This window comes from Manis javanica, chromosome 2, assembly GCF_040802235.1.
Source record: "Manis javanica isolate MJ-LG chromosome 2, MJ_LKY, whole genome shotgun sequence".
NCBI lineage: Eukaryota > Metazoa > Chordata > Mammalia > Pholidota > Manidae > Manis > Manis javanica.
The window spans coordinates 26,499,841-26,525,262 of NC_133157.1; the positions used below are offsets into that span (position 1 = coordinate 26,499,841).

The window sequence follows — 25,422 nt, forward strand, 5'->3', positions numbered from 1 at the left end:
TCAGTGCCTCTGTCCCTTTACTTATTTTCTGTCTGGTTGATCTGTCCTTTGAAGTGATTGGTGTTTTGAAGTCTTCTAAAATGAATGCATTGCATTCTATTTCCCCCTTTAATTCTGTTAGTATTTGTTTCACATATGTAGGTGATCATGTGCTGGGTCCATAGATATTTATAATAGTTATATCCTCTTCTTGGACTGACCCCTTTATCATTATGTAATGTCCTTCTTTGTCTCTTCTTACTTTCTTTGTTTTGAAGTCCGTTTTCTCTGATACAAGTACTGCAACTTCTGCTTTTTTCTCCCTGTTAGTTGCATGAAATATCTTTTTCATCCCTTTACTTTCAGTCTATGTATGTCTTTGGGTTTGAAGTGAGTCTCTTGTAGGCAGTATATAGATGTTTCTTGTTTTTTAATCCATTCAGCGACTCTATATCTTTTGATTGGTACATTCAGACCATTTACATTTAGGATGGTTATTGACAGGGATGTACTTTTTGCCATTGCAGGCTTTAGCTTTGTGATTACCAAAGGTTCAAGGATAATTCCCTTACTATCTGACAGTCTAATTTAAGTCACTTCATGTGCTATTGCAAACACAACCTATAGGTTCTTCTTTTTTTTTCTTTTTCCTCCTTTTTCTTCCTCCTCCATTCTTTGTATGTTATGAATCATATTCTGTGCTCTTTGTCTATCCTTTGGGTGACATCTATTTAGCCTTAGGAATACTTTGATTTGTGGGAGTCCATCCAGAATGCATTGTAGAGGAGGTTTGTGGGAGGTAAATTCTCTCAACTTTTTCTTATCTTAAAATTGTTTAATCCCTCCTTCAAATTTAAATGATAACCTTGCCGGGTATAGTATTCTTGGTTCAAGGCCCTTCTGCTTCATTGCGTTAAATATATCATGCCACTCCCTTCTGGAGTGTAAGGTTTCTGTTGAGAAGTCTGATGATAGCGTGATGGGTTTTTCTTTGTATGTGATCTTTTTTCTCTCTCTTGCTGCTTTTAAAAGTCTGCCTTTATCCTTTTTCTTTGCCATTTTACTTATTATATGTCTTGATGTTGTCTTCCTTGGGCCCCTTGTGTTGGGAGATCTGTGGACTTCCATGGCCTGAGCGACTATCTCCTTCCCCAGATTGGGGAAGTTTTCAGTAATTACTTTCTCAAAGACACTTTCTATTCCTCTTTCTCTCTCTTCTTCTTTTGGTACCCCTATAATATGAATTGGTCACACAGTTCTCTCAATATTCTTTCATTCTTAGAGATTCTTTTTTCTCTTTGTGCCTCAGCTTCTTTGTATTAATCTTCTCTAATTTCTATTCCATTTACCGTCTCTTCTACTACATCTAATCTGCTTGTAAATCCCTCCATTGTATGTTTCATTTCAGATATGGAATTTCGTAATGATTGAATCTCTGACTTAAATTCATTCCTGAGTTCTTGAATATTTTTCTGTACCTCCATAAGCATGTTTATGATTTTTATTTTGAATTCTCTTTCAGGCAGATTGGTGAGTTCAGTTTCATTAGGCCCTTTATTTGGGATCTGTGAAATTTTGGTCTGAACCATGTTCTTTTGATGTTTCATATTTCTATGTGGTGCCCACTAGTGCCCAGAAGCTCCAGTCTCTGGAGCTGTTCATCCCCTAGAGTGAGGCTGGGGGTTGTAGGGGAATGGAGCTGTTGCCCTGTGTTTATGACGTCTGATTTGTTTATGAGGTCTGCATGCAGTCTGGTTCAGCCTTCTTTCTTGTTGCTGTTTTAGGGTCAGTTGTAGCAATTTACTGTATTTTCATACTGTTTGTGGTTTTGGGAGGAATTCTCCATCTCACCTCTCATGCTGTCATCTTGAATCTCGACCTTTGTATATTTTCAAATTTAAACACAAAGAACTTTCTCAATATAAATCAGATCCCTGTTAGAAGTAGTAATCAATTTCAGCACCCTGTGGAACAACAATAAAAAGAAAGAATAGCATGAAGGAAGTGTGAGGGAACCAAGTGTTACATTGGAGCCAAGGTTTTGAATAATATTGCAATTTAAAAAAAACACAAAATAATCAACTGAATCTGGAAACAAAAGGGTACACCGAGACTATATAGGTTTTAGCCCTTAACTGCACATTTAGTTCTCCTACTAGTTGTTTAGTCTGGAAGAGGCATAAATTTATATATGGATATATTCCAGAATAAAATGGATAATGCTAGCCTACAGAAAATTTATTTTACATCCAAATCTTATTTATAAACTACTGTTTGCATATCACTGATCTAAGCACTGGGGTTCTACAGCAATGAATAAGAAGAAGTCTTTGCCTAATAGTAGGGAAAATAGAAAAATAGACCATCAAGCCATAAGATGATCAAGGTATAATGCATTTTAAGGGATTGATAAGTGCCAAGGGCAGGGTGGGCAATATGTTGAGGCTTTTCTAAGGAGAAGACATTAAGTATTTGAGGAAAGAGCTGTTTGAAATGACAAGGGGGAGCCTTGGAAATTCTGGACTGTATTCCAGGTACAAGGTACAGAAAACATAAATTTGGCATATTTCGGAAACAGCAAGATAACAGTGAAATTAGAGTCTAGCAAGCCTGGTAGAAGGTAGGAGATGAGGTTATAGAAATAGGTGGTAGCCAGATAATGTGGACCATCTGGACCATGTTAAGGAGTCTTAATTTTATTCTAAATATGAAGGTAAACATTAGTAGCACTTTAGGGAAAGTATGACATGATATGGTTAATTTTTAAAAACAACGCTAGAGCTTCTGTGCCAGGAATGGAGTGCGGGACAAGAAGAGTGAAAACAAGTATGTAATTAATTGGAAAGCCATCACAGTAGTATAGCTGAGATGAATGTGCCTTGTACTTGGGTGGTAGCAATGGAAGTAGTCAGAATCAGGTAAATTTGAAGATAGACTTGACAAAATTTACTACTGGATTGGATATGAGTGTATAATGCTGGTGCCTTCTGAGATAGGAAAGAACTGGGGATAAGTAGTTTGGGGATAGAAGGAATCAGTATTCTATTCCTAAACTACTTATCCACTACATCAGGGTGGATAAACACATGAGTTGCTGCCCTGTAGATAAATATATAATTTATTTTTCATTTTTTGTCAATCTCTGAGTTGAATGTAGTCCATGGAGTATAGCTCATAGCTCTGTTTAGCTTGATTAGGTGGCCCATGACTGATATACTGCAGTCATGTTTCAGGTGCACAGAGTGGACAAAATCAGATATGTAACATCTTTTAAGGGAATTCTGTCTTAACCAGGCTTATTGCTAGTGGTGTGTATTAATATGTAAAGGAGTCACATGGCTAAATGCTACCAAATAAAATATCTATTAAAAAATTAAAAATATTTTATAAAAAGCAAACTGTAGTGATGCAAAGTGTCAATATATTGATTAAAGTATAGAGAAGAATGATGAATTATCCCAGAATATCAATTTGGATCAAATTATGAGAACAAAAATTTGGGAACAAGTAAATGTTCTTCAGAAATAGCTGGAGAGATCACTGGAATGTTTGAAGCTATGTAGAATAGAGTTTATGTTATTGAAATTTAGTTATTAAAGGGAAAAACAACTAAAGACTAGAGAAACTAGCATCACTTCAATAAAATACCTTATATATATTTTTTACTTCAAATATATGAGTAGGTGGAGGGGGATGTTAAACAAGGAGATGAATTAAGATTTATATGGTTGTAAGTGGTAAAATCTAATTAAAATTTGTTTTGTAAAAAATGCTAGTTTAAGTCATGTAGATAAAATGTAGAAAGATGAGTCTGAGCTCAGTCAAATCTGGGTTGAGGAGTTAAAATTACATCATCATGTGCCTTATCTGTCTCAGCTCATTTTCCTTCTCAGTTAGTCTCTCGCATGTATTGGCAGAGACAACCAGCAGGAGCTCAGAGTTTCTCTTCTACCAGCTGAGAGATCACTGAGGTCAAGAGGAGCCCAGTGTCAGCACTGCTGGAGTTGAGTCTAATTAGCCTTACTCAGGTCATTTGCTGCACTATACCAATCATTATGACTAGAGGAATAAACAGCTTAAAATTATTTATTTCTTTATTTACGTATTGACAAAGCTTATTTCCATGCTTACCCCTATATCCAGATCTACAAATTGTTTAGCAATATTGTGCATGGATGCTGCATGACAAAAGCAAGAGATACTACCTCAAAGAGACTGAGAAATGAGACAAGGAAGATAGAAGTAAGCAGGAAAAGGAAATAAACAGAGGAGAGAGGAGAGGGTATAACAGGAGAAAGGAGAGGGGAAGTAAGAAAAGAGAAAGGAAAAGAGATTGATTAATCTTGATAAACAGCATCATGACCTTCATGGGAGCAATCAGCAGAGTTCCTTAAAGCTGGAAACCCAGCAGATAAGGCACTATTAAGAAAATTTACATAAGCTTTCTACGCTGAAAAAATGGGAGTCCCGTATTTGGCTTTGTGAACATAAAAGCTGTCCTAACACTAGTTTTGCAATATTTTCTTTGAACAAAAACACAACATCTGTTCCCTCATGTGCTTTAGGGTCTTTCATGTTTTCAGAAATTCAGGTGTCTGCTCAGGACTTTCTTCACAGCTTCTTTCACCTCCTTATTCCTCAGGCTGTAGATAATGGGGTTCAACATTGGGGTTACCACTCCATAAGACAGTGCAATGATCTCATCAGAGGTGTTTGTGTCCTTTGACTTGGGCTTCATGTACATAAAAACGGCTGAGCCGTAGAATAAGATGACCACAGTCATGTGGGCCGAACAGGTAGAAAAGGCTTTTTTTCTTCCCTCAGCAGAACTAATTCTAAGGATGGAAGAGATTATGAAAATATAGGAGATGAAAATTAACAGCAGAGGAATCACCAGTAAAACAATACCTGCAAGTGTCATGATAAACACATTCATGGTGATATCTGAGCAGATGAGTTTAAGAAGGGCCAAGATCTCACACGTAATATGATCAATGACATTATTACCACAGAAAGGCAGTATCATTGTCAGGACTGTTTGCACTAAGGAGTTCAGACAGCCTATGGTCCAAGACCATGCAGCCATGTGCACATACAGCACTCTGTTCATGATGATGGGGTACCTCAGTGGGTTGCAGATGGCCACATACCGGTCATAGGCCATCACAGCCAGGAGGATGCACTCAGTGGAGCCCAAACCAAGAGAGGCAACCATCTGCAGAGCACAGCCAGTGAAGGAGATGGATTTTCTGTCAGATACAAATATAACAAGCATTGGAGGAATGGATGACGATGTGTAACAGATGTCCAAGAATGAGAGGTTTCCGAGAAAGAAGTACATGGGGGTGTGGAGGCGAGAATCCAGTATGCTGATGATAATGAGGAGACCGTTTCCCAGGAGGATTATCAGGTACATGATGAGGCAGAGCACAAACAGAAAACGCTGGAGCTCTGGGTATTGGGAGAGCCCCACCAGAAAGAATTCAGTCACCACAGAGGAATTCTCCATCTCTGTGTTCATGTCACCTTCAGGGTTTAGGAAAGGACAAGAATCAGGAGAATTTAATTTTTTGATGTAGAGTTGCCAAATCACTTTCACTTCTATAATTTCATTGTATTCTTAGAACAGCTCCTGAAATCAGCAAGGAGAGGGATATTATGTTAATTTTATTAATAGTGTGACAGGCACTGAGAGATCACCAATACTGAGGCTCACATAGCAGCAAGCCTGTGAATTGTTCTGGAAGGTTCCAGCTCCTAATGAAATAAAATCTAGAAACAAACTCCCTTCAAAAGTGGATAACTAAGAATCTCCTTATTAATGATTATTTTAAAATACTGCTGCATTTTAATAAAGTTGTGTCTAATTTAAAATATATTCAGAACAATGTCACTTAACCTCAGTATGACTTTTTAAAGTTACTTAACTTTCTTGAATCTCAGCTAACTCATCTACTTATCTCAGATAGTAGAGTGGGGGAGAGGAAGAAACTATAACTTTTTGGCACTTTGTTGTGAGAATTAAGTTAGATAATACCTATTAAGTGACAGGCAATTAGGTAGTTCCAACATGTCATCTAAAATTATACATAATATAATGGATTCAGTATATTAAAATATATAATGTAATCTAAAGATAGTAAATATATATTCATAAAAATTGGATGGCCACCATCCAAAAGACAGGCAACAACAAATGATGGTGAGGATGTGTAGAAAGGGGAACCCTCCTACACTGCTGGTAGGAATGTAAATTATTTCAACCATTGTGGTAAGCAGTATGGAGGTTCCTCAAAACACTCAAAATGGAAATACCATTTGAACCAGGAATTCCACTCCTAGGAATATACCCTAAGAATGCAGGAGCCCACTTTGTAAAAGACATATGCTCCCCTATGTTTCTCACAGCACTATTTACAATAGCCAAGAAATGGAAGCAACCTAAGTGTCCATCAGTAGATGAATGGATAAAGAAGAGGTGGTATATATAAACAATGGGGTATTATTCAGCCATAAGAAGAAAACAAATCCTACCATTTGCAATAACATGGATGGAGCTAGAGGGTATTATGCTCAGTGAAATAAGCCAGGCGGAAAAAGACAAGTATCAAATGATTTCACTCATCTGTGGAGCATAAGAACAAAGAAAACAGTGAAGGAACAAAACAGCAGCAGCAGAGTCACAGAACCCAAGAATGGACTAACAGTTACCAAAGGGAAAGGGACTGTGGAGGGTGGGTGGGAAGGGAGGAATAAGGGGAATAAGGGGCACTACAATTAGCACACATAATGTAGGGTGGCACACGGGGAAGGCAGTATAGCACAGAGAACACAAGTAGTGACTCTCTAGCATCTTACTATGCTGACGGGCAGTGACTGTAATGGAGTATGTGGTGGGAACTTGATAATGGGGGAGTCGAGTAACCACAGTTTTGCTCATGTAATTGTATATTAATGACACCAAAAAAAATTTTAAGTAAAAAGAATATGTATTCATAAAGTTAATAAATTGTAACTTCTAAGTCTACCACACTGATTCAGAAGGAAAAAATTGCTTTTGTGCTTTTTTTAAATTTTTTTTATTTTTAGGGCAAAGGGATTAAAGTTTAGGACAATTATTGATGGGCTGTGAACATTTTCTGAAACAAGAAATACCCTCTTCCAGACTATAAACTGGATAGATAACCCCTGGATGGGAGTGAGGACCTGGAATCTGCCCTTGTTTAGTGTAAGTCACAGTCGTGTCTTTCTCCCTAACTTTTGTAATCTTCCAGTCCTCTATTTTCTCTATTCTTTCTTTGCTACTTTTCTCTGATACACATATTTTGCATTTTTCCTGGCCAGGTCTTAGTACTTTATAAGTACTTATTCATACTCTCTCTCAATTTTTTAATAACTATGTTTTTATAAATATCCAGATCTTCCATATTATTTTAGTTTTTGTTCATGAGACTTTGATATATGACTGGACTGATAATGGCTAATTGTTACTGAGCCTTTGTTGTAAGCACATTACATTGTTGTAAGTTCATTGAATATTAAATCATTTAGTATCTTCAGTGCAACTCTTGATAGCATTTCTTGCTCACACTTTTCAGGGAAGGAAACAAGAGACAAAAGTTTAACATTTCCAAGGTCACAGATAATATGCTAAAGGCAGAATCCAATATCCAGTTGTCTAGTTCTGAAGTTAGCTCTCTTAACTACTTGACTAGACAATCTCTCACAGATTCCTACACCAATTCTGAGAAAGAGAAGACTGTTTTAAAAAATGTTCTCTGCTGTGTTAAACTGAAATGGCAAGCATCACTTGCTTGTGTTATTTCTGGTGTTAAGTGATATGATAGAGAACTCTGAAGGCTAGATCAGAGTTTCTTTTCTCTAATGTCTTTTGAGTGTGATGCTCATAGTTTTTTATATGTAGGATGCAATTTTGCAAGTATGAGAATCAGATAATGAAGAATATGATACTAGAATCCTTACCATCACATTGTCTATACCAATCACACGCGTGAAGTCTTCTAGCTTTCATCTTTATTCTGCAAATCTGTATATACTTTAGGATGTTTAAATGCCCTAAATCTTGCTTTGCCTGCCTTTTCCAGTGTAACTCATTTTTTGCTAAGATCTGTTTACTTATAACTTTATTCTACATCATTGAACTCTCAACTATGCTTCGATTGTTTCATGTTTATTTTGTGAAGATGCCCAAACATATTTATAGACTTATTATATAAAGGACTATATGTTATATTTTATTATACTACCACTGTCCTAGCTGTGTTCACTGGGTTGTGTAGGTAGAATGAAAATATTTCATGCTGAACATATATGTTCTCTCAAAGAGCACACATTTTCTTTGACTTTTGTGTATCTAGAGAGTTTGAAGACATGGATGAGAGGCTTACTCCTTGGCGTGTCATAGAGGGCAGTACTTTAAATGTATCTCCTGTCCCTTCCCTTCATTATCATTTTTCTTCCTGTTAGAGAGTGTACCCCAGGCAGTTAATTCAGAAGGTCTAAATTGTTTGAAGATATTTGTTGTGAAGGAAGAGAAAGAGAGAGTGAGGGAAGGTAGCGTAAGAGGAGTAGAAGGAGCCATTTTTTACTGTTTAAAGAAAAAGCATAAAACTTAAAATTTGTATCCTGGGAGTAGGGTTGTTGAGGAAAAAGGAATGAAAGAGGAATGGCTGTCTTTCTCTGTGTTCAAAAATGGATATTATCCAGAATCCAGGGTGAATAAGAGCAAAACAGGAACTTCACTAAAAACAATTAATCCATGACAATTTGCTTTCTACATGATAACCTCATGACAGGTCCTTTAGCTACTCCTCCAAGCACAAGGTCACTCCTAAGTCCCTCTAATGAGAAATTCTGAAGCTGTTGCTGATAGCCTTAATGCTCTGAAATGACCGTGCTGAATTTTGTTTACTATTCATAAAATACTGCAGTGTTTCTTTATTCATTTGTTCATGCTGTTTTCTTATACTGGAAAAGCTTCTCCCAACTAGATATTGTCTTTTCTAGGTTAACTTCTTAACTCCTGGTCTAAGTTGGGTGTCCCTGCTATGTGTTGTATACTCTCTTAACATTCTTCACTTATTCTTTTATGCAACACATACTATGCCATATATACTGTGACATGTAACAGGGGTCTCATTGTGAGTACTAGATTTTTAAAATGGACACTGGATATGAAATTCTTATGGTAGTTATTTCATACATTTCAGAAACAAATCATTGATGTGCTGTGTAGCATGTTCCAATGCAAAAAAGATATGGAAAATTTTTCAAATTATTTTTTCAAACTAAAATTGCCTTTTACCCAAGACTGTCAAATAGAGAATAAAACTATGATCAATTCTATTTATGAATGCATATTCAGAGAATACAGAGTACATTCAAACTGCATACTCAAATGATATCATTCATTTTTTTAGGTGCATGGAATTTCAAATTCTTGCTTAGAAATCTATAGTATATGACACAAGTAGGTAGCAAACATAAAATACATGCCTAAAAGCAGTGCCAGAACGTACTGTTCATTCTTGATGAAAAGTTGTAGTAATCTAGATTTGGGAAGATAAATCAGTAAGAGAAAGATTATCTGTCTTAAACTGTTGGTCAACATAATTCCCAGTCGTGAGATGCTGGAGAGATTTACCTAAAGGCCATTCAAAGATGCATTACTATTACTATTTAATATTTTTCACCTAAAATATATAACAATAGAATAGAAACACACACAAAAATTACATTGTATGTAATATATTACATTTTAAATCATGCTTTAACCTTGTATAATTTTTTTCTCTAGAATGCTGAAATTCTGTCATATAATGGTTACTGTTACAGATGAGAAGACATACCATCACATGTATATCGCCAGTGCAAATGGTAGTCCTGGTGAAGAGTTAAGAACAAGGGACAGTGTTTATGATATAATATGAAATGAAAAAGTGGAAATTTCCTAATAATATTAATGGTCACAATGTTATATATATATGTAGGTGTATATATATATATATATATATATATATATGTATATATTGCCTGAAGAATCTAGTCCAAAATGTTAACTGTAGTTTTCTCTGGAATGTGGGATTTTTGAGCATTAAAATTTTTGTAATTTCTTACACTTTCAAAATAATTTTTCCTTAATTTGTATATTATGATTACTTAAATTAGAAATAGTGCTTTCAAAATTTCCTGCAAATGGAACAGTAGCTAAGATGTACAGGACTTTGACCTCTGTTTTCTCTAAAACTCCAAGTAGTAAATAAAAGAATCAATGGAGAGGAATTGGAGAGGGGATTTTTACATGGACCAATTTGATGCAATCTAGTAAACTAAGTTCAGCCAGTCACTCTCACACATACATCCACCATCAGCAGACATACTGACACAGCCTCCATTTTTGCAGAAGGATTCTAGAACCCACTACTTGCATGTGGCCGAGCTCAGTAGTGCAGATAGGATGCTGGATAAAGCGTCCAACAGTATCACACACACAAAACGTGCAAGAGAGGCGCTACCTGGTGGGTAGGAGGGATCCTGGGCAAACAGCAGGAGCTCCTGTTACCTTTTCTCTTTCTTCCATTAAAAGGTAAAATTATTTTTCCTTCTTTAGGTTAGTTGATCTCTCTCCAAAGGCTCAGTCCTTACATTGTTCCTCACCATTGGGCATCACCTGTGGGAAGAAAGCAACCTCTGCTTGGGAGTGTGATCACGAAGCAGTCCCCCTTCTCCCCATGTTTACCAACAGGACAGAGCAGTAGTTTCTTGGAAAGCGCAGGTACTCACGCAGACTCCCTGATTTAACCCAGGGCACGTTCTGAGACAGAGCATGGCACTCACCATGGCAGATTTCCTCAAGAGGAAATATTCGACACTGAATATTGCACCCCATGTCCTTCTTCCTCCGGCTTTTCTTACTGTTTATAAAGCACTTTTGTTCTTCACAATATGACATCTCTGGCCGACCATCCCGAATGCTTGTTCACGTAAGTGACTTTCTAGGAGCTCTAAAAGGACGTGATGATGAGCACTACGGGGGAATTTAGAATAGGTCGTTGTCTCCCTTTTCTAAGTGGTGTTGAGAACCATTCTGAATTTTTTTTCACCATCTTGTCGGAGCCTCTGTATGAACAGGAGCCTCACTTCTGAGATTGATTAGATCATGCTACCCTGCATATTGTAAATTATTTCTTGGGCTGTAGCATGGAAGCCTACTGTTTGTGCTTCAGCGTTTGTTCTTATTGCTAGTAAGGTATCTTCATGGACAGGTACTATATTACAGTTGAAAGAGCAGTTGTGCTGGAGTCGTGGCACCTGTAGCTCAGTGTGGGCCCTGTGGCCTCATTCTGTACAAACCTTGAGCAGGACGCTTATGATGGACATGGCGTACAATGTGGTAACAGTAGTTATTTTGTAGGGTTGATGTGAGGATTAATATAACTCACCTGAAAGATCTTGGTCCTGAGGGAGTGCACAGTACATGTTAGTTTAGTCTGCACTCCTAGGCTGGCATTTGATTTTTCTAAGGAAAAGAGAAACAGATAATGCCAAAATGTAAATCGTCCTTTCCCATGATTTTTCAGTTTTATTTATATATTTTCACCTAGAATAAACCATTCAGAATTCCTAATTGCCATATCTTTTCTCCTTTCTCAAAATAACTCTTCCCAACTGTGCTCATCTTTCTCATGTAAGCATCAGTGGGGAATCATCACATCTCCTCTTAACATAGATAACATGGTTTATTGAGACTACTGTCTGCAGAACAAGAAAGCTATTTGAGATGCAAGCTTGGATATTTTTATTCAGCATTCCCTTTCACCAGTGTTTCACCAGCTTTTTCTGTCTACATCGACATTTCTGCAGCTATTCCTCTTTAGATGAGTTCGAATCTCAGGTCTCTTCTTGAGCTACAGTCATGCTCTTAGAACCCACAGGCGGGTGTCCTATAATGTGAGATGACTGCTTGTGGTGTTGAGGGGGCAGACAAAAAAAATAAAAAAGCTTTCATCCCAGTAGAAAGTCATGTTATATAAATTTGTGTCAGTACTAAGTCAATCTGCCCTATGAGTACTCTCACCTGGGCCCTAAACATTTCCAGAGGGCACCCCCGCAGCTCTGACAGCAATTTAAATGCTCCTTTGTTTTCATCTGAGAGACTCTGAAATCCCAGAAGTGATTTAAAGTTGAACATTTAAATCTTGCTGTATTAGGAAGAACTTTTAAATAGATTAGAATGATGTGCGGAAGTTCTAAATTACACCTTCTGAAAAAGCTGCTTCTTATTTGAATTAATTTTTTCCTGATTATAGAAATTATATATTTTCATTGAGAAAATTTGGGAAAATCAGAGAAGCCTATTTGATAAAGTGAATGTTAGCCTCAATTTCAGAGGTATCCATTGATATTTTTATTATATTAATGCATATATTAAATAGAGTGAAAACTTGACAGCATATCGCATTTCCTGTTTTATAATTTGTTTTTTAAAATTAAGAATTTATTGTATTTCTCATGTTGTTTATTTAGGCAATTATAATACATGTCTTTTTTTATGTAGTAAATAGGCATGGTGGAGTAACTCATAACAAGTGGAAACAAAAGAGTTTCTCGTTGAATTCTTGGCAAGTTTCTACTTTTTTTTTTGGTGTTTTGAAAGTGATGACAATATTGGAAAACAGAGTTTCCCTTCACTGTCTAGTTCTTATTAGTAAATTTAGGTTTTAGTATTTTAATTCCCTCCACATGTATGTTCTTTTAGCATGTTCACAATTATATAGGCTGGAATTAGGGAATCATTCATTTTGACAAGCTTTATAAATACCATTTATAAATAGATTTTATATCTATATAGATATAAAATAAAGACAAAAGACTTAAGCTTTATAAATACTATTATTTAACTATAATTATTAACCCATGAAATGAGGAGATTGAACAAATAATTTTAAAACAGGAACAGCCAATTGCCCTTCAGTTATTTAATAGGTCATCCATTTTCTCCCGATTAGTAATTCCACTTTATATCAAATACCAGTTAATTCAGGACATATGTATACTTTCAATGCTCATTTTATTTCTAGATTCTCTACTCAGTTCCTTTAACATATTTGTCTTTCTCTGTTCCAAAGTGTTCTATCTGATGCCCTGTAGCTTTAGGATTGGCCTTGATATCTGCTATAGTGAATAAGAAATTCTTATTCTACAGCATTGTCTTGACTCCTTCTTGGCTTTTTACTCTTCCATGAGTTTCAAGATCAAATTAAAAAACATAAAAAAAATCTCATTTCATTGTTTGGAATTACATTGAATTTTTAAAATTTGGTAAAGTAATATATTTATTTAAAATTTCATAGTTTGAAGAAAACAGAGTTTCATTTTACTGAGGTTTTCTTTTATGTCATTTAATACTTTGATTTTGGTAACCATTTTATTGTCATTCAGTTTTAAATATCTTGGAATTTTTCTCATAATCTGTTCTAACCTATAATTATTGAATGAATTCTGTTTCAAATGTGGTATATTTGAAATATCTGTTAGAACAGCACATAAGGGTGGATAAACACATATGACTCATTAGCCTATAGATAAATGTATTCTTTATTTTTCAATTTTTGTCAAAGTTTGAGTTGTGTATAGTCCAGGGTTTATAGCTTTGTTTAGCTGGATTAGGTAGACAATGCCTGACTTATTGTAGTCATGGTTCTGGTGCGCAGAGTGAACAAGATCAGATATGCAACAGATTTCAAGGGAATTCTGCTTAACCAGGCAGATTGCTGGTGGTGTGTATTAATATGTAAAAGAGTCATATGGCTGAATGCTGCCAAATGACAGTATCTATTAAAAAATTAAAAATATTTTATAAAAAAGCAAACTGCAGTGAATCAAAGTATCAATATATTGATTGAAATACAGATAAGGATAAAGAAACCCATAATATCAGATTGTAGCAGATTATGAGAACAAAATGTTGGGAACATATAAATGCTTCTCAGAAATAACTGAAGAGATCACTGGAATGTTTGATGTTACGTAGAATAGAGGATATATTAATTAAATTTAGTTATTAAGGGGAAAAACTGTAATTAAAGTTATTAATCTAGTTATTAAAGACTAGAGAAATTGGAAACACTTTAATAAAATACCTTATATATATTTTTGACTTCAAAAATATGAGTAGGTGGAGGGGATGTAAAGCAAGGGGATGTATTAATTAGGATTTGTGTGGCTGTTAAGTGGTAAAATCTAACTAAAATTTGCAAAAAATGCTAGTTTAAATCATGTAGACAAAATGTAGAAAGATGAGTCTGAGCTTAGTCAAATCCAGTTTCTGGAGTTAAAATGACATCATCAAGCACCTCCTGTGTCTCAGCTCTATTTTCCTTCTCTGTTAGTGTAAGTTTGGAGAGAAGAAATCCCGGGACAAAACACCTCTAAAATTGAAGTCAGTCAAAGGAGAAAAAAGTTTAAAATCCATTTACTGCTTACAAACTGCAGGGGCCATCTCTCTATCCTGCTTCAGGATATGGAGATTAACTTCTCTTCACCCCTGAGGATATGCAAATGCACTAAAGCCAGGCGAGATATTCTGGAAATATTACAGTTTTACCCACAGGCCACCCCTCCAGAAATCTCACCTTACAATCTACTCATTCCCCCTCTTCCACAATGATCCTTGGGTAAGAAAACTGGAGCATTGTGACCAGACTAATGACATAACAATAGCAACACAATAAAATCATGATAGTCCTCCAGCAGGAGGATTCAGCTAGGTTCAAAGTCTTATGTAAAATAAGTCCATAGCTTGTCCATTCCATAGGCAGGCAGTAGCTGAGGTTTCAGAGCAATTATCATGTGGCAGCTGCAGCCAGAGGGTACATTCAGGCCACAAGGACTGTAGGAGAAAATAACCTTAAGGGCGATAAAATACATGTTTTAATGACACCAGCATAGGCAAATCTTGTCCATCAGGTGGGATACATGCAAGAGAGTGGTCCTATGATAAAACAGTGGCAGGAATGGGATCTCATCCTGGTCTAGTATACCAGACTTTTACCCTCCTGCCTGTGGGAGTTACAGATGGATGAATAGATAGGGCTACGGGAGGTACATGCACTGGCCATAAAGATAAAACAAAACTTCCCTGCGAGATGCTCTTACCTCCTGGACGTTTTGGGTATGCTACCATGATCTTTGGGGGCCACTCAGCTGTTACTCCAGGAATACACATGAGGCCAGCTTCCACACCTTTCCCCCAAGGTACCAGAAGGGCCAGCCATCATTGGTCCATGTGTCAAAATGTCCAGGGGCACGTCCATTCAGTGGTGTCTCTAGGGTTTAATGCAGTAGGGGCTGGCAGGAGGATGTTTCTGTGCTGGCCATATCCTGACTTCAATAACTCTTCTTTGGTTTGGACCTACAATTGTATAGGAGACGCAGCAAGGTGTGTGAGCATATCCACAGGGCTCAGAGCTCCTTTACGTGGCTTCTCATTCAAACGCTGCAACACTGTCCGTAGGTTAAACTGACCAGCCCCATATACTTGGTGTCTGACTTCAGGCCAGATTGACAACAAACCTTTGTACCACTCTTATCAGGCTTGCCCTGGTAGGATTATATGGTACATGAAATTTCCACTTTATTCCTAATTGCTGCATCCATCCTTGTAACACATGTCCAGTAAAGGGGGTGCCTTGATCACTCTCAGTCACCTGCGGCTGGCCATAGGCTGCAAAGAGACACTCCAGGCCCCTCTTGGTGGTTTTCTGATCTGCACAACATGCAGGAAAAGCAACCAATAGTCCCATAGCCGTGTCCACACAAGTCATGGCATACCTCTTCTCCCTCTGGCTCCTCTACCAATGGCTCCTCCACCATCTCCAGGGCTGAAGGCACCAGTCTTTCCTCCCCCTGCCCCACAGCCTCCTGCAATGCAGCTTTTCCTGCCGCTTCCCCCTCCTGGCTAATAAGAAATCTTCTAGGAGCGTGACCTGCCTTTTCAGTAACTGTCTCTCTTCTTTAACAGCATCCTATAGGTTATTGCCCACCTCCTACAAGTGATGCTAAAGTGTGTCTCTCTCCCTCCTAAGTCCCTCTCTCTCCTCGCTTACTCTCTTGATAATCCTCTTTTACTCCTGTATAACATTTTCCACTATCTTGATGAAAAGGGACTGTACAGTACCAGCCGCTACTTGGCCCCGTAAGGTCTCCAAGCAGTCTTCCAACTCACAGAGGGCTAACTCTACAGCTTCTGGTGTTTCCACCCTTCTCCAGTTCTGGGGAAGGCCCTACTCCTCTAAGAGGTACTTTACCTTAGACCAATTCCCCACAAGAGTTCCAAAATTTGAAGCCCCACAGCTGGGGAGATAATAATACATGAAGTTGTTACCTCTGCTGCTGCATCCACTGGGGCCTACCCACCATCCACAGGGGGACTTCTGGGCATTTCCCCACCATTTGTAGGGGCAACCCTCCCAAAGGTCGCACCCATTATGACAGATTTCAGGTTCAAAGGGATCCTGCCGAGTAATGCCAGATGTAAGTCTGGGGAGAAGAAATCCCAGACAAAATACCTCTAAAACTGAAATCAATCAAAAGGAGAAATAAGGTTTAACATCCGTTTATTGCTTAAATACTGCAGTCCTAGGCCATCTCTCTCTCCTGCTCTGGCAGAAGCAAGCAAGTAAGCACCTCCCCTTAACCTCTCAGGTTCAGATAAGCCCTTGGTTGCCTAGGTAATTACCCATTTATATGGAGATGAACTTCTCTGAGGATATGCAAATGCACTAAGGTCAGGTGAGATATTCTGGAAATGCTACAATTTTACCCACAGTTAGACTCTCCTGTTTATTGGCAAAGATGACTGGTAGGAGCTCAGGGTTTCCATTCTACCAGTTGAGAGATCATTGCAGAAAGAGTGCCCCAGTGTCAGCACTGCTGGGGTTGAGTCTAATTAGCCGGACTTATGTTATTATTTGCTGCACTATACCAATCAGTAGAGGAATATACAGCTTAAAAAGTATTTGTTTATTTATTTATTTATTTACTTACTTTCTTACCTACTAGGCTTATTTCAGTGCTTACCCCTATATCCAGAAGGGTGGGTCAGTCCCATGCTGTACAACATGGACTGATGGGGATAATGTTGGTTCCTCAAAAGAAAAATATGCATTCATTTTCTACATATTCTGCAGCTCTGCAAATTGTTTAGCAGTATTGTACAGGGATGCTGCATAACAAAAACAATAGATAAAATTCAAGGACACTGAAAGGAGACAAGGAAGAGAGAAGGAAGGAGGAGAAAGGAAATATATAGAGGAGAGAGGAGAGAGGTGAGAGGAGAGGGGAGGACAGAGGGAAAAGAGGGGAAGTAGGAAAAGAGAAAGGATACAGAAAGAGGAAGAGAGAGGAATCTTGAACAGCATCATAACCTTGATGGGAGCAATTGACAAAGCTGCATAGAGCAGGAAGCCTAGCAGATAAGGCACTATTTAGAACATTTACATAAGCATACTATACTGAAAGAATAGGAATCTCATATTTGGTTTCGTGAACATAAAAGCTGTCCTAACAGTAGTTTTGCAATATTATCTTTGAACACAAAAAACATCTGTTCTCCTGTTGAAGATGCCTCAGGGTCTTTCATGTTTTCAGTAAAGTAAGGTGTCTGCTCAGAACTTTCTTCACAGCTTCTTTCACCTCCTTGTTTCTCAGGCTGTAGATGATGGGGTTTAACATTGGGGTTACCACTCCATAAGACAGTGCAATAATCTCATCAGAGGTGTTTGTGTCCTTTGACTTGGGCTTCATGTACATGAAAAGGGCTGAACCGTAGAATAAGATGACCACAGTCATGTGGGCCGAACAGGTAGAAAAGGCTTTTTTTCTTCCCTCAGCAGAGCTAATTCTAAGGATGGAAGAGATTATGAAAATATAGGAGATGAAAATTAACAGCAGAGGAATCACCAGTAAAACAATATTTGCCAGTGTCATGATAAGCACATTCATAGTGATATCTGAGCAGATGAGTTTAAGAAGGGCCAAGATCTCACATGTAATATGATCAATGACATTATTACCACAGAAAGGCAGTATCATTGTCAGGACTGTTTGCACTAAGGAGTTCAGACAGCCTATGGTCCAAGACCATGCAGCCATGTGCACATACAGCACCCTGTTCATGATGATGGGGTACCTCAGTGGGTTGCAGATGGCCACATACCGATCATAGGCCATCACAGCCAGGAGGACGCACTCAGTGGAGCCCAAACCAAGAGAGGCAACCATCTGCAGAGCACAGCCAGTGAAGGAGATGGATTTTCTGTCAGATACAAATATAACAAGCATTGGAGGAATGGATGACGATGTGTAACAGATGTCCAAGAATGAGAGGTTTCCGAGAAAGAAGTACATGGGGGTGTGGAGGCGAGAATCCAGTATGCTGATGATAATGAGGAGACCGTTTCCCAGGAGGATTATCAGGTACATGATGAGGCAGAGCACAAACAGAAAACGCTGGAGCTCTGGGTATTGGGAGAGTCCCACCAGAAAGAATTCAGTCACCACAGAGGAATTCTCCATCTCTGTGTTCATGTCACCTTCAGGGTTTAGGAAAGGACAAGAGTCAGCAGAATGCATTTATAATGTAGATTTTCAACACAACTTCACTTCCAATTCTTGGAGCATCCCTAAGGATCAGAAAGGTTAGGGATATTATACTAATTTCATTGATGATGGAAGAAAGGCTTTGAGAAATTCAAGGACTACACAGCAGCCTAGTCAAGACTACTAATGCTCCAAGATTTCTGGGAAGGGTTAATTTAGTTTTAGGAGAAATTACTTTCAAATGTGGATATATAAGGATGTCATTATTAAAGGAAATATTTAAATTAAGGCTGTTTTCTTATGAATCTGGTCTCTATTGAAAGATGACAGAAACCTAGTACCATCTAATACCAAAGTTGTGAGTAAGTTTGGTAAGTTGCTCTGTTTTTCGGAGTCTTAAATAGCTCATAGCATATTGGGAAAAAGCAATATTTATTTGTCAAGTTGTCATTAGAATTAAACGAGGCAAATTCTGTTAGGTACCTAGAACAGTACATGGCTCCAACATGGCATATATATGATATATAATTAATTTACTTTCTGTAATATAGTAATAGTAAATGTATACTTACATATTCATACAAAGATGAAGGAAGAATGGCTCTCTTTCTCTTCAAAAAGATTCCAGGTGACCGAGGAATCTTGGTCACAAGAAGAGAAAATGGAAAAAAATAACTTCACAAAAACACTGAATCAACCCATCATGTAGGCCTATTTGATCCTCTTCAGTTACATTTTTCCCATTTTATGCCATTTCTTCTCCAATGATAGTGTCGAGGGAGGTTTTGTTTCCCTGAGCTCCTCATCAGCAACTCCACAAAAAATTCTAATAGAGAAATATCGTCAGTGTAAAGCAACATACTTGCTATACAGCACACCTTCAGGAAGTCTGCTAGTTCCTCCTCCAAGCACATTAGTACCCCTACGTCCCTCTAATGTAGAAATTCTGGCGCCAGTACTGATGCCCCAAATGCTCTGCAGCGATCATGTTGTTCTTTCTCCCCTTAGTACTAAATTCTTTCTTGTGCATTTGTAAATGCTCTTTTCTTAAGCAGAGTATTACCATTTTGGGAAAACTTTCTCATGTCTTGTTATGAGGAGACTTCTATGCACTGGCACAACACTCTGTAGTTACATTTCTCATGGAATCCTTCCTTCATTTAATTCAAACTATGCCATATATGTTGTGACAGGTAGTAGGGATCCCATTGTGAAAACTGGTTTTTCAGAATGGATGCTGGATGCAGAATGCTTGGTGGGTATTTTATACTTCCAAGAAACAATTTCTGTGCTGTATAACATGTTTCAATATGAAAAAACTATGGAATATTTTACAAAAACATTTTATCAAACTAAAGTTGCCTGTTATCCCAAATTATCAAGGATAGAATACTATGAGTCAATATTAGTAATGCATATATATGCAAGAATCATAAATATCATGTGTCCACACTGTATACCAAAGTAATATAATTTATTTCAAGATTTCATGAAATTCCAAATTAATATTTGAAAAACTGTCAATATAATATACTAAACAAATAAGCAATGAAATAAAACAAACACATGAAACATCCATCAAGATGCCAAAAAGAATTTGAAAAACACAATACTCATTCTTGGTAAAAACATAGAGGAGGATACATAATTAATAAGGTTCATCTCCCATGTCATTGGGTCACATGATTCAAAATGGTGAAGTTCTGGGGTGTATCCTAAAAGTACTCAAAGGTTGGTATTAGCACTATTATTACTATTTAATATTTTTCTCCTGAGTGATCCATCCAATAGAATAGAATAAGAGAAATAAATAAAATTGCATGTCCTTTCATGTTTCAAGATCAGTAATGATTTTATTAAAGAGTTGCATAAGTTTTTTCCTCTGTGTTACTGGAATTCTGTTTGTGTTGGTTGTGGGTCATGCTACACATATGAGAAGATATACCCTCATGTGTTACACAACTGATGAAAATTGTAATCGCGAAGAAGAGTAAAGGGAAAGGAAAATGCCTTTTCTATACTATTACATTAAAGTAGGAAGTTTCATAACACTATTAATGATCACAGTTTGTATTTTTGTGGCTAAAAATGCCACAGAAAATGTTAACTAGTTTTCTCTGAAATGTGGGATTTGGGGTCTTATCAATAAATATTCTTAATTTTTCCTCATTCTCTAAATTTTCTTTAAAGAATGTATATTTTATGACTAAATAGAGAATATTAAACATGTTTATTTTCAATGAAACTTGCAGGATTTCTGGAATTTTGTCCCTGTTTTTCATTAAAATTCAAGAAAAGGGTAAGAATAGTTAATGGAAAGGAAATTAGATGTTTGTGTTGATTTATTACATTGACTGACTTCATGTCATTTAATGTTTCAATGTCAAGCAATCACTTCCTTAATATATCCATCCTGAGTGGATACACTGACACAGTCCCAATTTTTGGAAAAGGATTCAAGAGTCCATCATTTCAAATGTCCCAGGTGGGCCGGGTAGACAGGACACCATAAGGCACCCATCTGTATCACAGTAAAGAGATAAGTCAGAGAAGCTACCCATTGTGAGTTGTGTGGGAGACTATCAGTGACTACTGTTACCTTCTCTATTTCTGCCAAAAAGAGGTAAAGGTGCAGTTTCTTGGCTTTCTCTTTTGTTTGTGTTTTTTTCCACCTCTTTCCAAAAGATCAGTCATTAGACTGATGCTGGTCTTTGGACACCACCTACAGAAGGGAAGAAAACTCTGCTGGAGGACTTGGATCGTGAAGTATTCACTCTTCTCCCCTTGTTTAGCAATAGAAGAGAGTAGTGGTTTCTTTGTAAAGCTCATGTACTCACCAGGCTCCCTGATTTTTCACAAGGAACTGCTTGAAACAGGCTGTGCCTCACTCTCCCAGAAGGAAATCAAATGCACTTAGTACTGCATCCTTTCTCCTGCTTCAGTTAGTTTCCTTTCCTGTTTGTAAACATGCTCTTCATGGTATCAACATCCCTTGTTCTATATCTGCAGTGCTTGTCCAATTAAGTGAGCCTTCTGAACCCCAAATTTGCTAATGATGAACAATAGTGCTCTAGTGAGAGTAAGGTCTCTTTTTGTTCTCTTACGTGGTTTAGAGAATTATTCTGGATTTTCTCATTCACATTTCTGGGTGGAAACCAAGAACACTTCTTTGCTGCTGGGAACTTCAGTGAGCTAGGATCACTGCTGGGATTGATTCAGCCAGCTCATCTTCATGCTGTGACCATCTCAGCAGCTATGCTAAACCATAGCCCTGTGTCTCTGGAAGCCTGAAGTGACCCAGTCCTCACACTTCTTTCTTCTGTTAACTGCTGATAATAAGAAGCACTATGTCCTATTGGAAAGGTCATGGCTTGGAGGACCTAAGCTTCAATCTTGGCTCCTTGGTGTATTGGCTGTATGAACCTTGGGCAAAACACTTAATAGTTCCCATCATGATGTGTCATTTAACATAGGGTATCAGTACCTATTTCTGTGATTGTTTTGACGATTAATATAACATGTCAAAAAGTTTGGTATTGATTGAGCGCCTAGTGCACGTAGTTTAATCTGAACCCCTAGGCTAGTATTCTTTCATTTTCCATGATAAGGGAAAAGTGACTTATGATGTTCATATATATCTATGGTATATTCTTCACCCAATAATTCCTGAATTTTTTCAACATCTTATTCAGCATTTAAAAAATAAAATAAATTATTCATATTTACCAGTACCAATTCACCTTTTCCAATTTGGAAATACCTTTTCTCAAGTTTGTCCTAATGCTCCCATCAAATCTTCAGTTTGGGATCTTAATCTCCATTACAAAAGACAGCATGACCAATTGGGACCTCAGTTTTCAAAACAAAGAAAATACTCTTTCTTTTTCATTTTCTTTTTCATCAGTGTTTCACTAACTTCCTGTGACCGTTTGCTGCTCCTTAGTGATTTGAGTTCTCAGCTTTCTTTCCAGAGCTACAGCCATGCTGTAAAGCCCACAGTCAAGTGTCCCGCACTCACAGACACCTATTAATGTTGTGAGGGAGAGAAAAAATACAGCCTTCTGCCCAACGGAATGTTATAAATTTGCATACAACAGTACTTCAATGTATCACATAAGTACTTTCCTACCTCTGAGCCCTGGTGTTTTTTGGTAGCCAATTAAAATCCTCCTTTGTTTGCTTCCAAGAGACTCTGTAATCCCAGAAGTGATTTAAACTTGAATCTTCAAATAATATGGAAGGTAGTAACCTTTAGATACATTAGGATGGTGTCTCAGATACCTGATTGTACCTAACTTTTTGAACAGTAGTTTTTCTTCTCCTGTGAATTATTACTTCCTGGTTATACAGATAACATATATTCAGTATAGAACATTTAGAAAGCTCAGGAAAATTCTAAAGAAAGAATGAATGCCATTCATAATTATAGAATAAATATTAATATTTAGTCATATATGTATTCATAAAGTATATTTACTTACCTGAGAGCACACTGCATTTGTTATTACCTGCTTTTTATAATTAACAATATAGTGATGTGTTTTCCCATTTTTAAAGGCAATTTTAATGAATTTCATAATATCTTTAAATGGAAAATAGGTAAAAAGTATAAATGGAAATGAAACAGTTTGTGCTGGATTCTCAGCAAGGTATCACTTTTTGGGGTGTTTTTTGAAGGTAATGACAGGTTTGGAGGACTGGAATCAGAGATTCCTTTCATTTTTATTCCCTGTGAGTAAAAGCCAATTCCCATTGTCAGAAGGTATAGTGCCCATTTTAGATAATGGAAAATGAGTGTGATGTCCTATTTTCTTTTTGGAGTAAAGCAGATATAAAGGTATAATAACCAAAGCTGTAGATGCACAGCCTCAGGGAATGTCCACCGCCCTCCTGCCTTTGCTTCCCAGCTGTCCCCTCTATCTCCACTTACCCTCTATTGACTTTCTGGCCCCTGATTCGGCTGTGCACCTCCAGGTCTTAGTGTTTTAACTCCAGCCACACTTACATTCCTCCAGCACTCCAAAATTGTGTAGGCTGTAGTTAGAAGAACACAATTCTATTCACATTTTTAGATCCAAGTATGTTCTACATCCTTCACTGAATTTTGATGCCTAATATGTTCACTCAGTGTTGTAGGGATACACAAAGCTGAAAAAGACTACTTTTTGATGGGTAGACCAACAAGGTTCCAGGAGAGCCCTTTGGAGTACTATTGTTTCTGTGACTGTTTTTGGAAATGGAGTTTGCTACAGGTGTTGATGCTTTGTTTTAACAGGCAGTATTTTGACAGGACTCAAATTTCAAAACTTGTTTTCTCTAAGGAGAGCAGCAACTGAAATCTTTGTCCAGGTCATCTTAGTTTTAGCTCTGCTTATGTGTAGTTTTAGAGATCAGCCAGTATTTGGGCAGAATTTATACAGAAATTTGGGGCTCCCAAGCTGGCTGTCTCTTTTCTGTGGTTTTCTCTTCCAAAATTTCAGTTGCTCTGATTTTCCTGAACTCTGTTCTCTGTTTCTTCAAGTCAATAAGATCAAAGTTTCCCATATGAGTTTTAGTCACCCCATAACAGTGATTTTGTCCTTCCCTAATCTTAAAACCACTAAAAAGGAAACTCACCAAGTGCCATTCCTTGTTACAAATGTTGATTGACCCCATTTGTTTTCTGGATTCTTTTGGCCACTTCAGAAAGTTTTTTTCTTTTTTTTTTGTTTTATTGTGCTAAGAACATTTAACATGAGATTTAACCCCCCAACCTTTAAGTTCACAATACAGTACTGCCTAAATACTGGCTGATCTCTAAAACTACACGTAAGTAGAGCTAAAACTAAGATGACCCGGACAGAAATTTCACTTGCTTCTCTCCTCAGAGAAGATAAGTTTTGAAATTTGAGTCCTGTCAAAATACTGCCTGTTAAAACAAAGCATCAACACCTGTAGTTAACTACAGCACAATGTTGTGTGGCAGGTCTCTTGAACTTACTTAATTTAGATAAGTGAAACTATACCTGTTGAATAATCACTCCTCATTTTCTCCTTCCCCAGCCACTGGCAAGCATCGCCATTCTGCTCTCTGCTTCTATGAGTTGGATTATTTTAGGTTTATCATATAAGTGGAATCATGGAATATTTGTCCTTTTGTGACTGGCTTTTTTCACCTAGTATTAGGTCCTCAAGGTTTATCCATGTTGTTGCATGTAGCAATATTTCCTTTATTTTAGAGGCTAAATAATATTCCATAGTATCTATATACCATGGTTTCTTTAATCCTTCATTGGTGGACATATAGGTTGTTCCCTCACCTTAGCTATTGTGAATAATGCTGTGGGGAACAAAGGATTGCAAATATCTCTTTAAGATGTTGATTTCAGGAAGTTAAGAAAACTATTTTGCCTAGAGTTTATGATTGTTATCCATAGGAGAGTTCATCCAAATGTTGCCATTATTTGAACATTTTGTTTCATATTTTATTTGTTACTTCCATTTCTAAGTTGTAAGTGAAATAAACCAAAAAGCTATATTTTCTTGTACTCTTCTTACTAGGTTATGCAGTAAAAATAAAAGGATTTAGTTGATTTCACTATGGTTTTTGATAAATAACTTTTGATAGTTTTGATAAATAAACAGTAAGTTGGGGGCTATCTTTTCCTTGACAGTTTGGTAAACTCATGTAAAATTGTCTGATCCCAGGATCTACTAAATTTCAGTTAGAGGATAATAAAAATGAAAGCATTTTTTTCCAGTTTCCTTGAATTTTATTCATAGATGTCCTTGAGGTTAAGAATCGCTGCTAGAGAATAGATGCAGCAGAGGAATTTCTGGTTT

General features: G+C 37.2%; 2 protein-coding genes across 3 annotated transcripts; both read right to left on the minus strand.

The window, feature by feature from the left end:
- Positions 1–3,974: 3,974 nt before the first annotated feature.
- On the minus strand, positions 3,975–6,919 carry LOC118966937 (olfactory receptor 13D1-like). Of its 2 annotated transcripts, XM_073218277.1 has the most exons (2): positions 6,908–6,919; positions 3,975–5,482 (listed from the first exon to the last, which is right to left on the minus strand). In XM_073218277.1, exons 1-2 carry the CDS (start codon positions 6,917–6,919, stop codon positions 4,559–4,561), a joined length of 936 nt encoding a protein of 311 aa, XP_073074378.1. In that variant the 3' UTR covers positions 3,975–4,558. The 2 variants fall into 2 exon arrangements, with proteins under 2 accessions (XP_073074378.1, XP_036846464.2); XM_036990569.2 differs by lacking the exon at positions 6,908–6,919 and having other exon boundaries at positions 3,975–5,684.
- Positions 6,920–17,637: 10,718 nt separating this feature from the next.
- On the minus strand, positions 17,638–19,091 carry LOC118966936 (olfactory receptor 13D1). The gene has a single exon (XM_036990568.2). The coding sequence runs from the start codon at positions 18,631–18,633 to the stop codon at positions 17,638–17,640; it is 996 nt and encodes a 331-aa protein (XP_036846463.2). The 5' UTR covers positions 18,634–19,091.
- Positions 19,092–25,422: the final 6,331 nt, after the last annotated feature.

What these genes read in the sequence shown, in the direction of transcription:
- LOC118966937 (XM_036990569.2), bottom strand. Translation starts at nt 5,500, where the DNA reads ATGAACACAGAGATGGAGAATTCCTCTGTGGTGACTGAATTCTTTCTG.
- LOC118966936 (XM_036990568.2), bottom strand. Translation starts at nt 18,633, where the DNA reads ATGCATTCTGCTGACTCTTGTCCTTTCCTAAACCCTGAAGGTGACATG.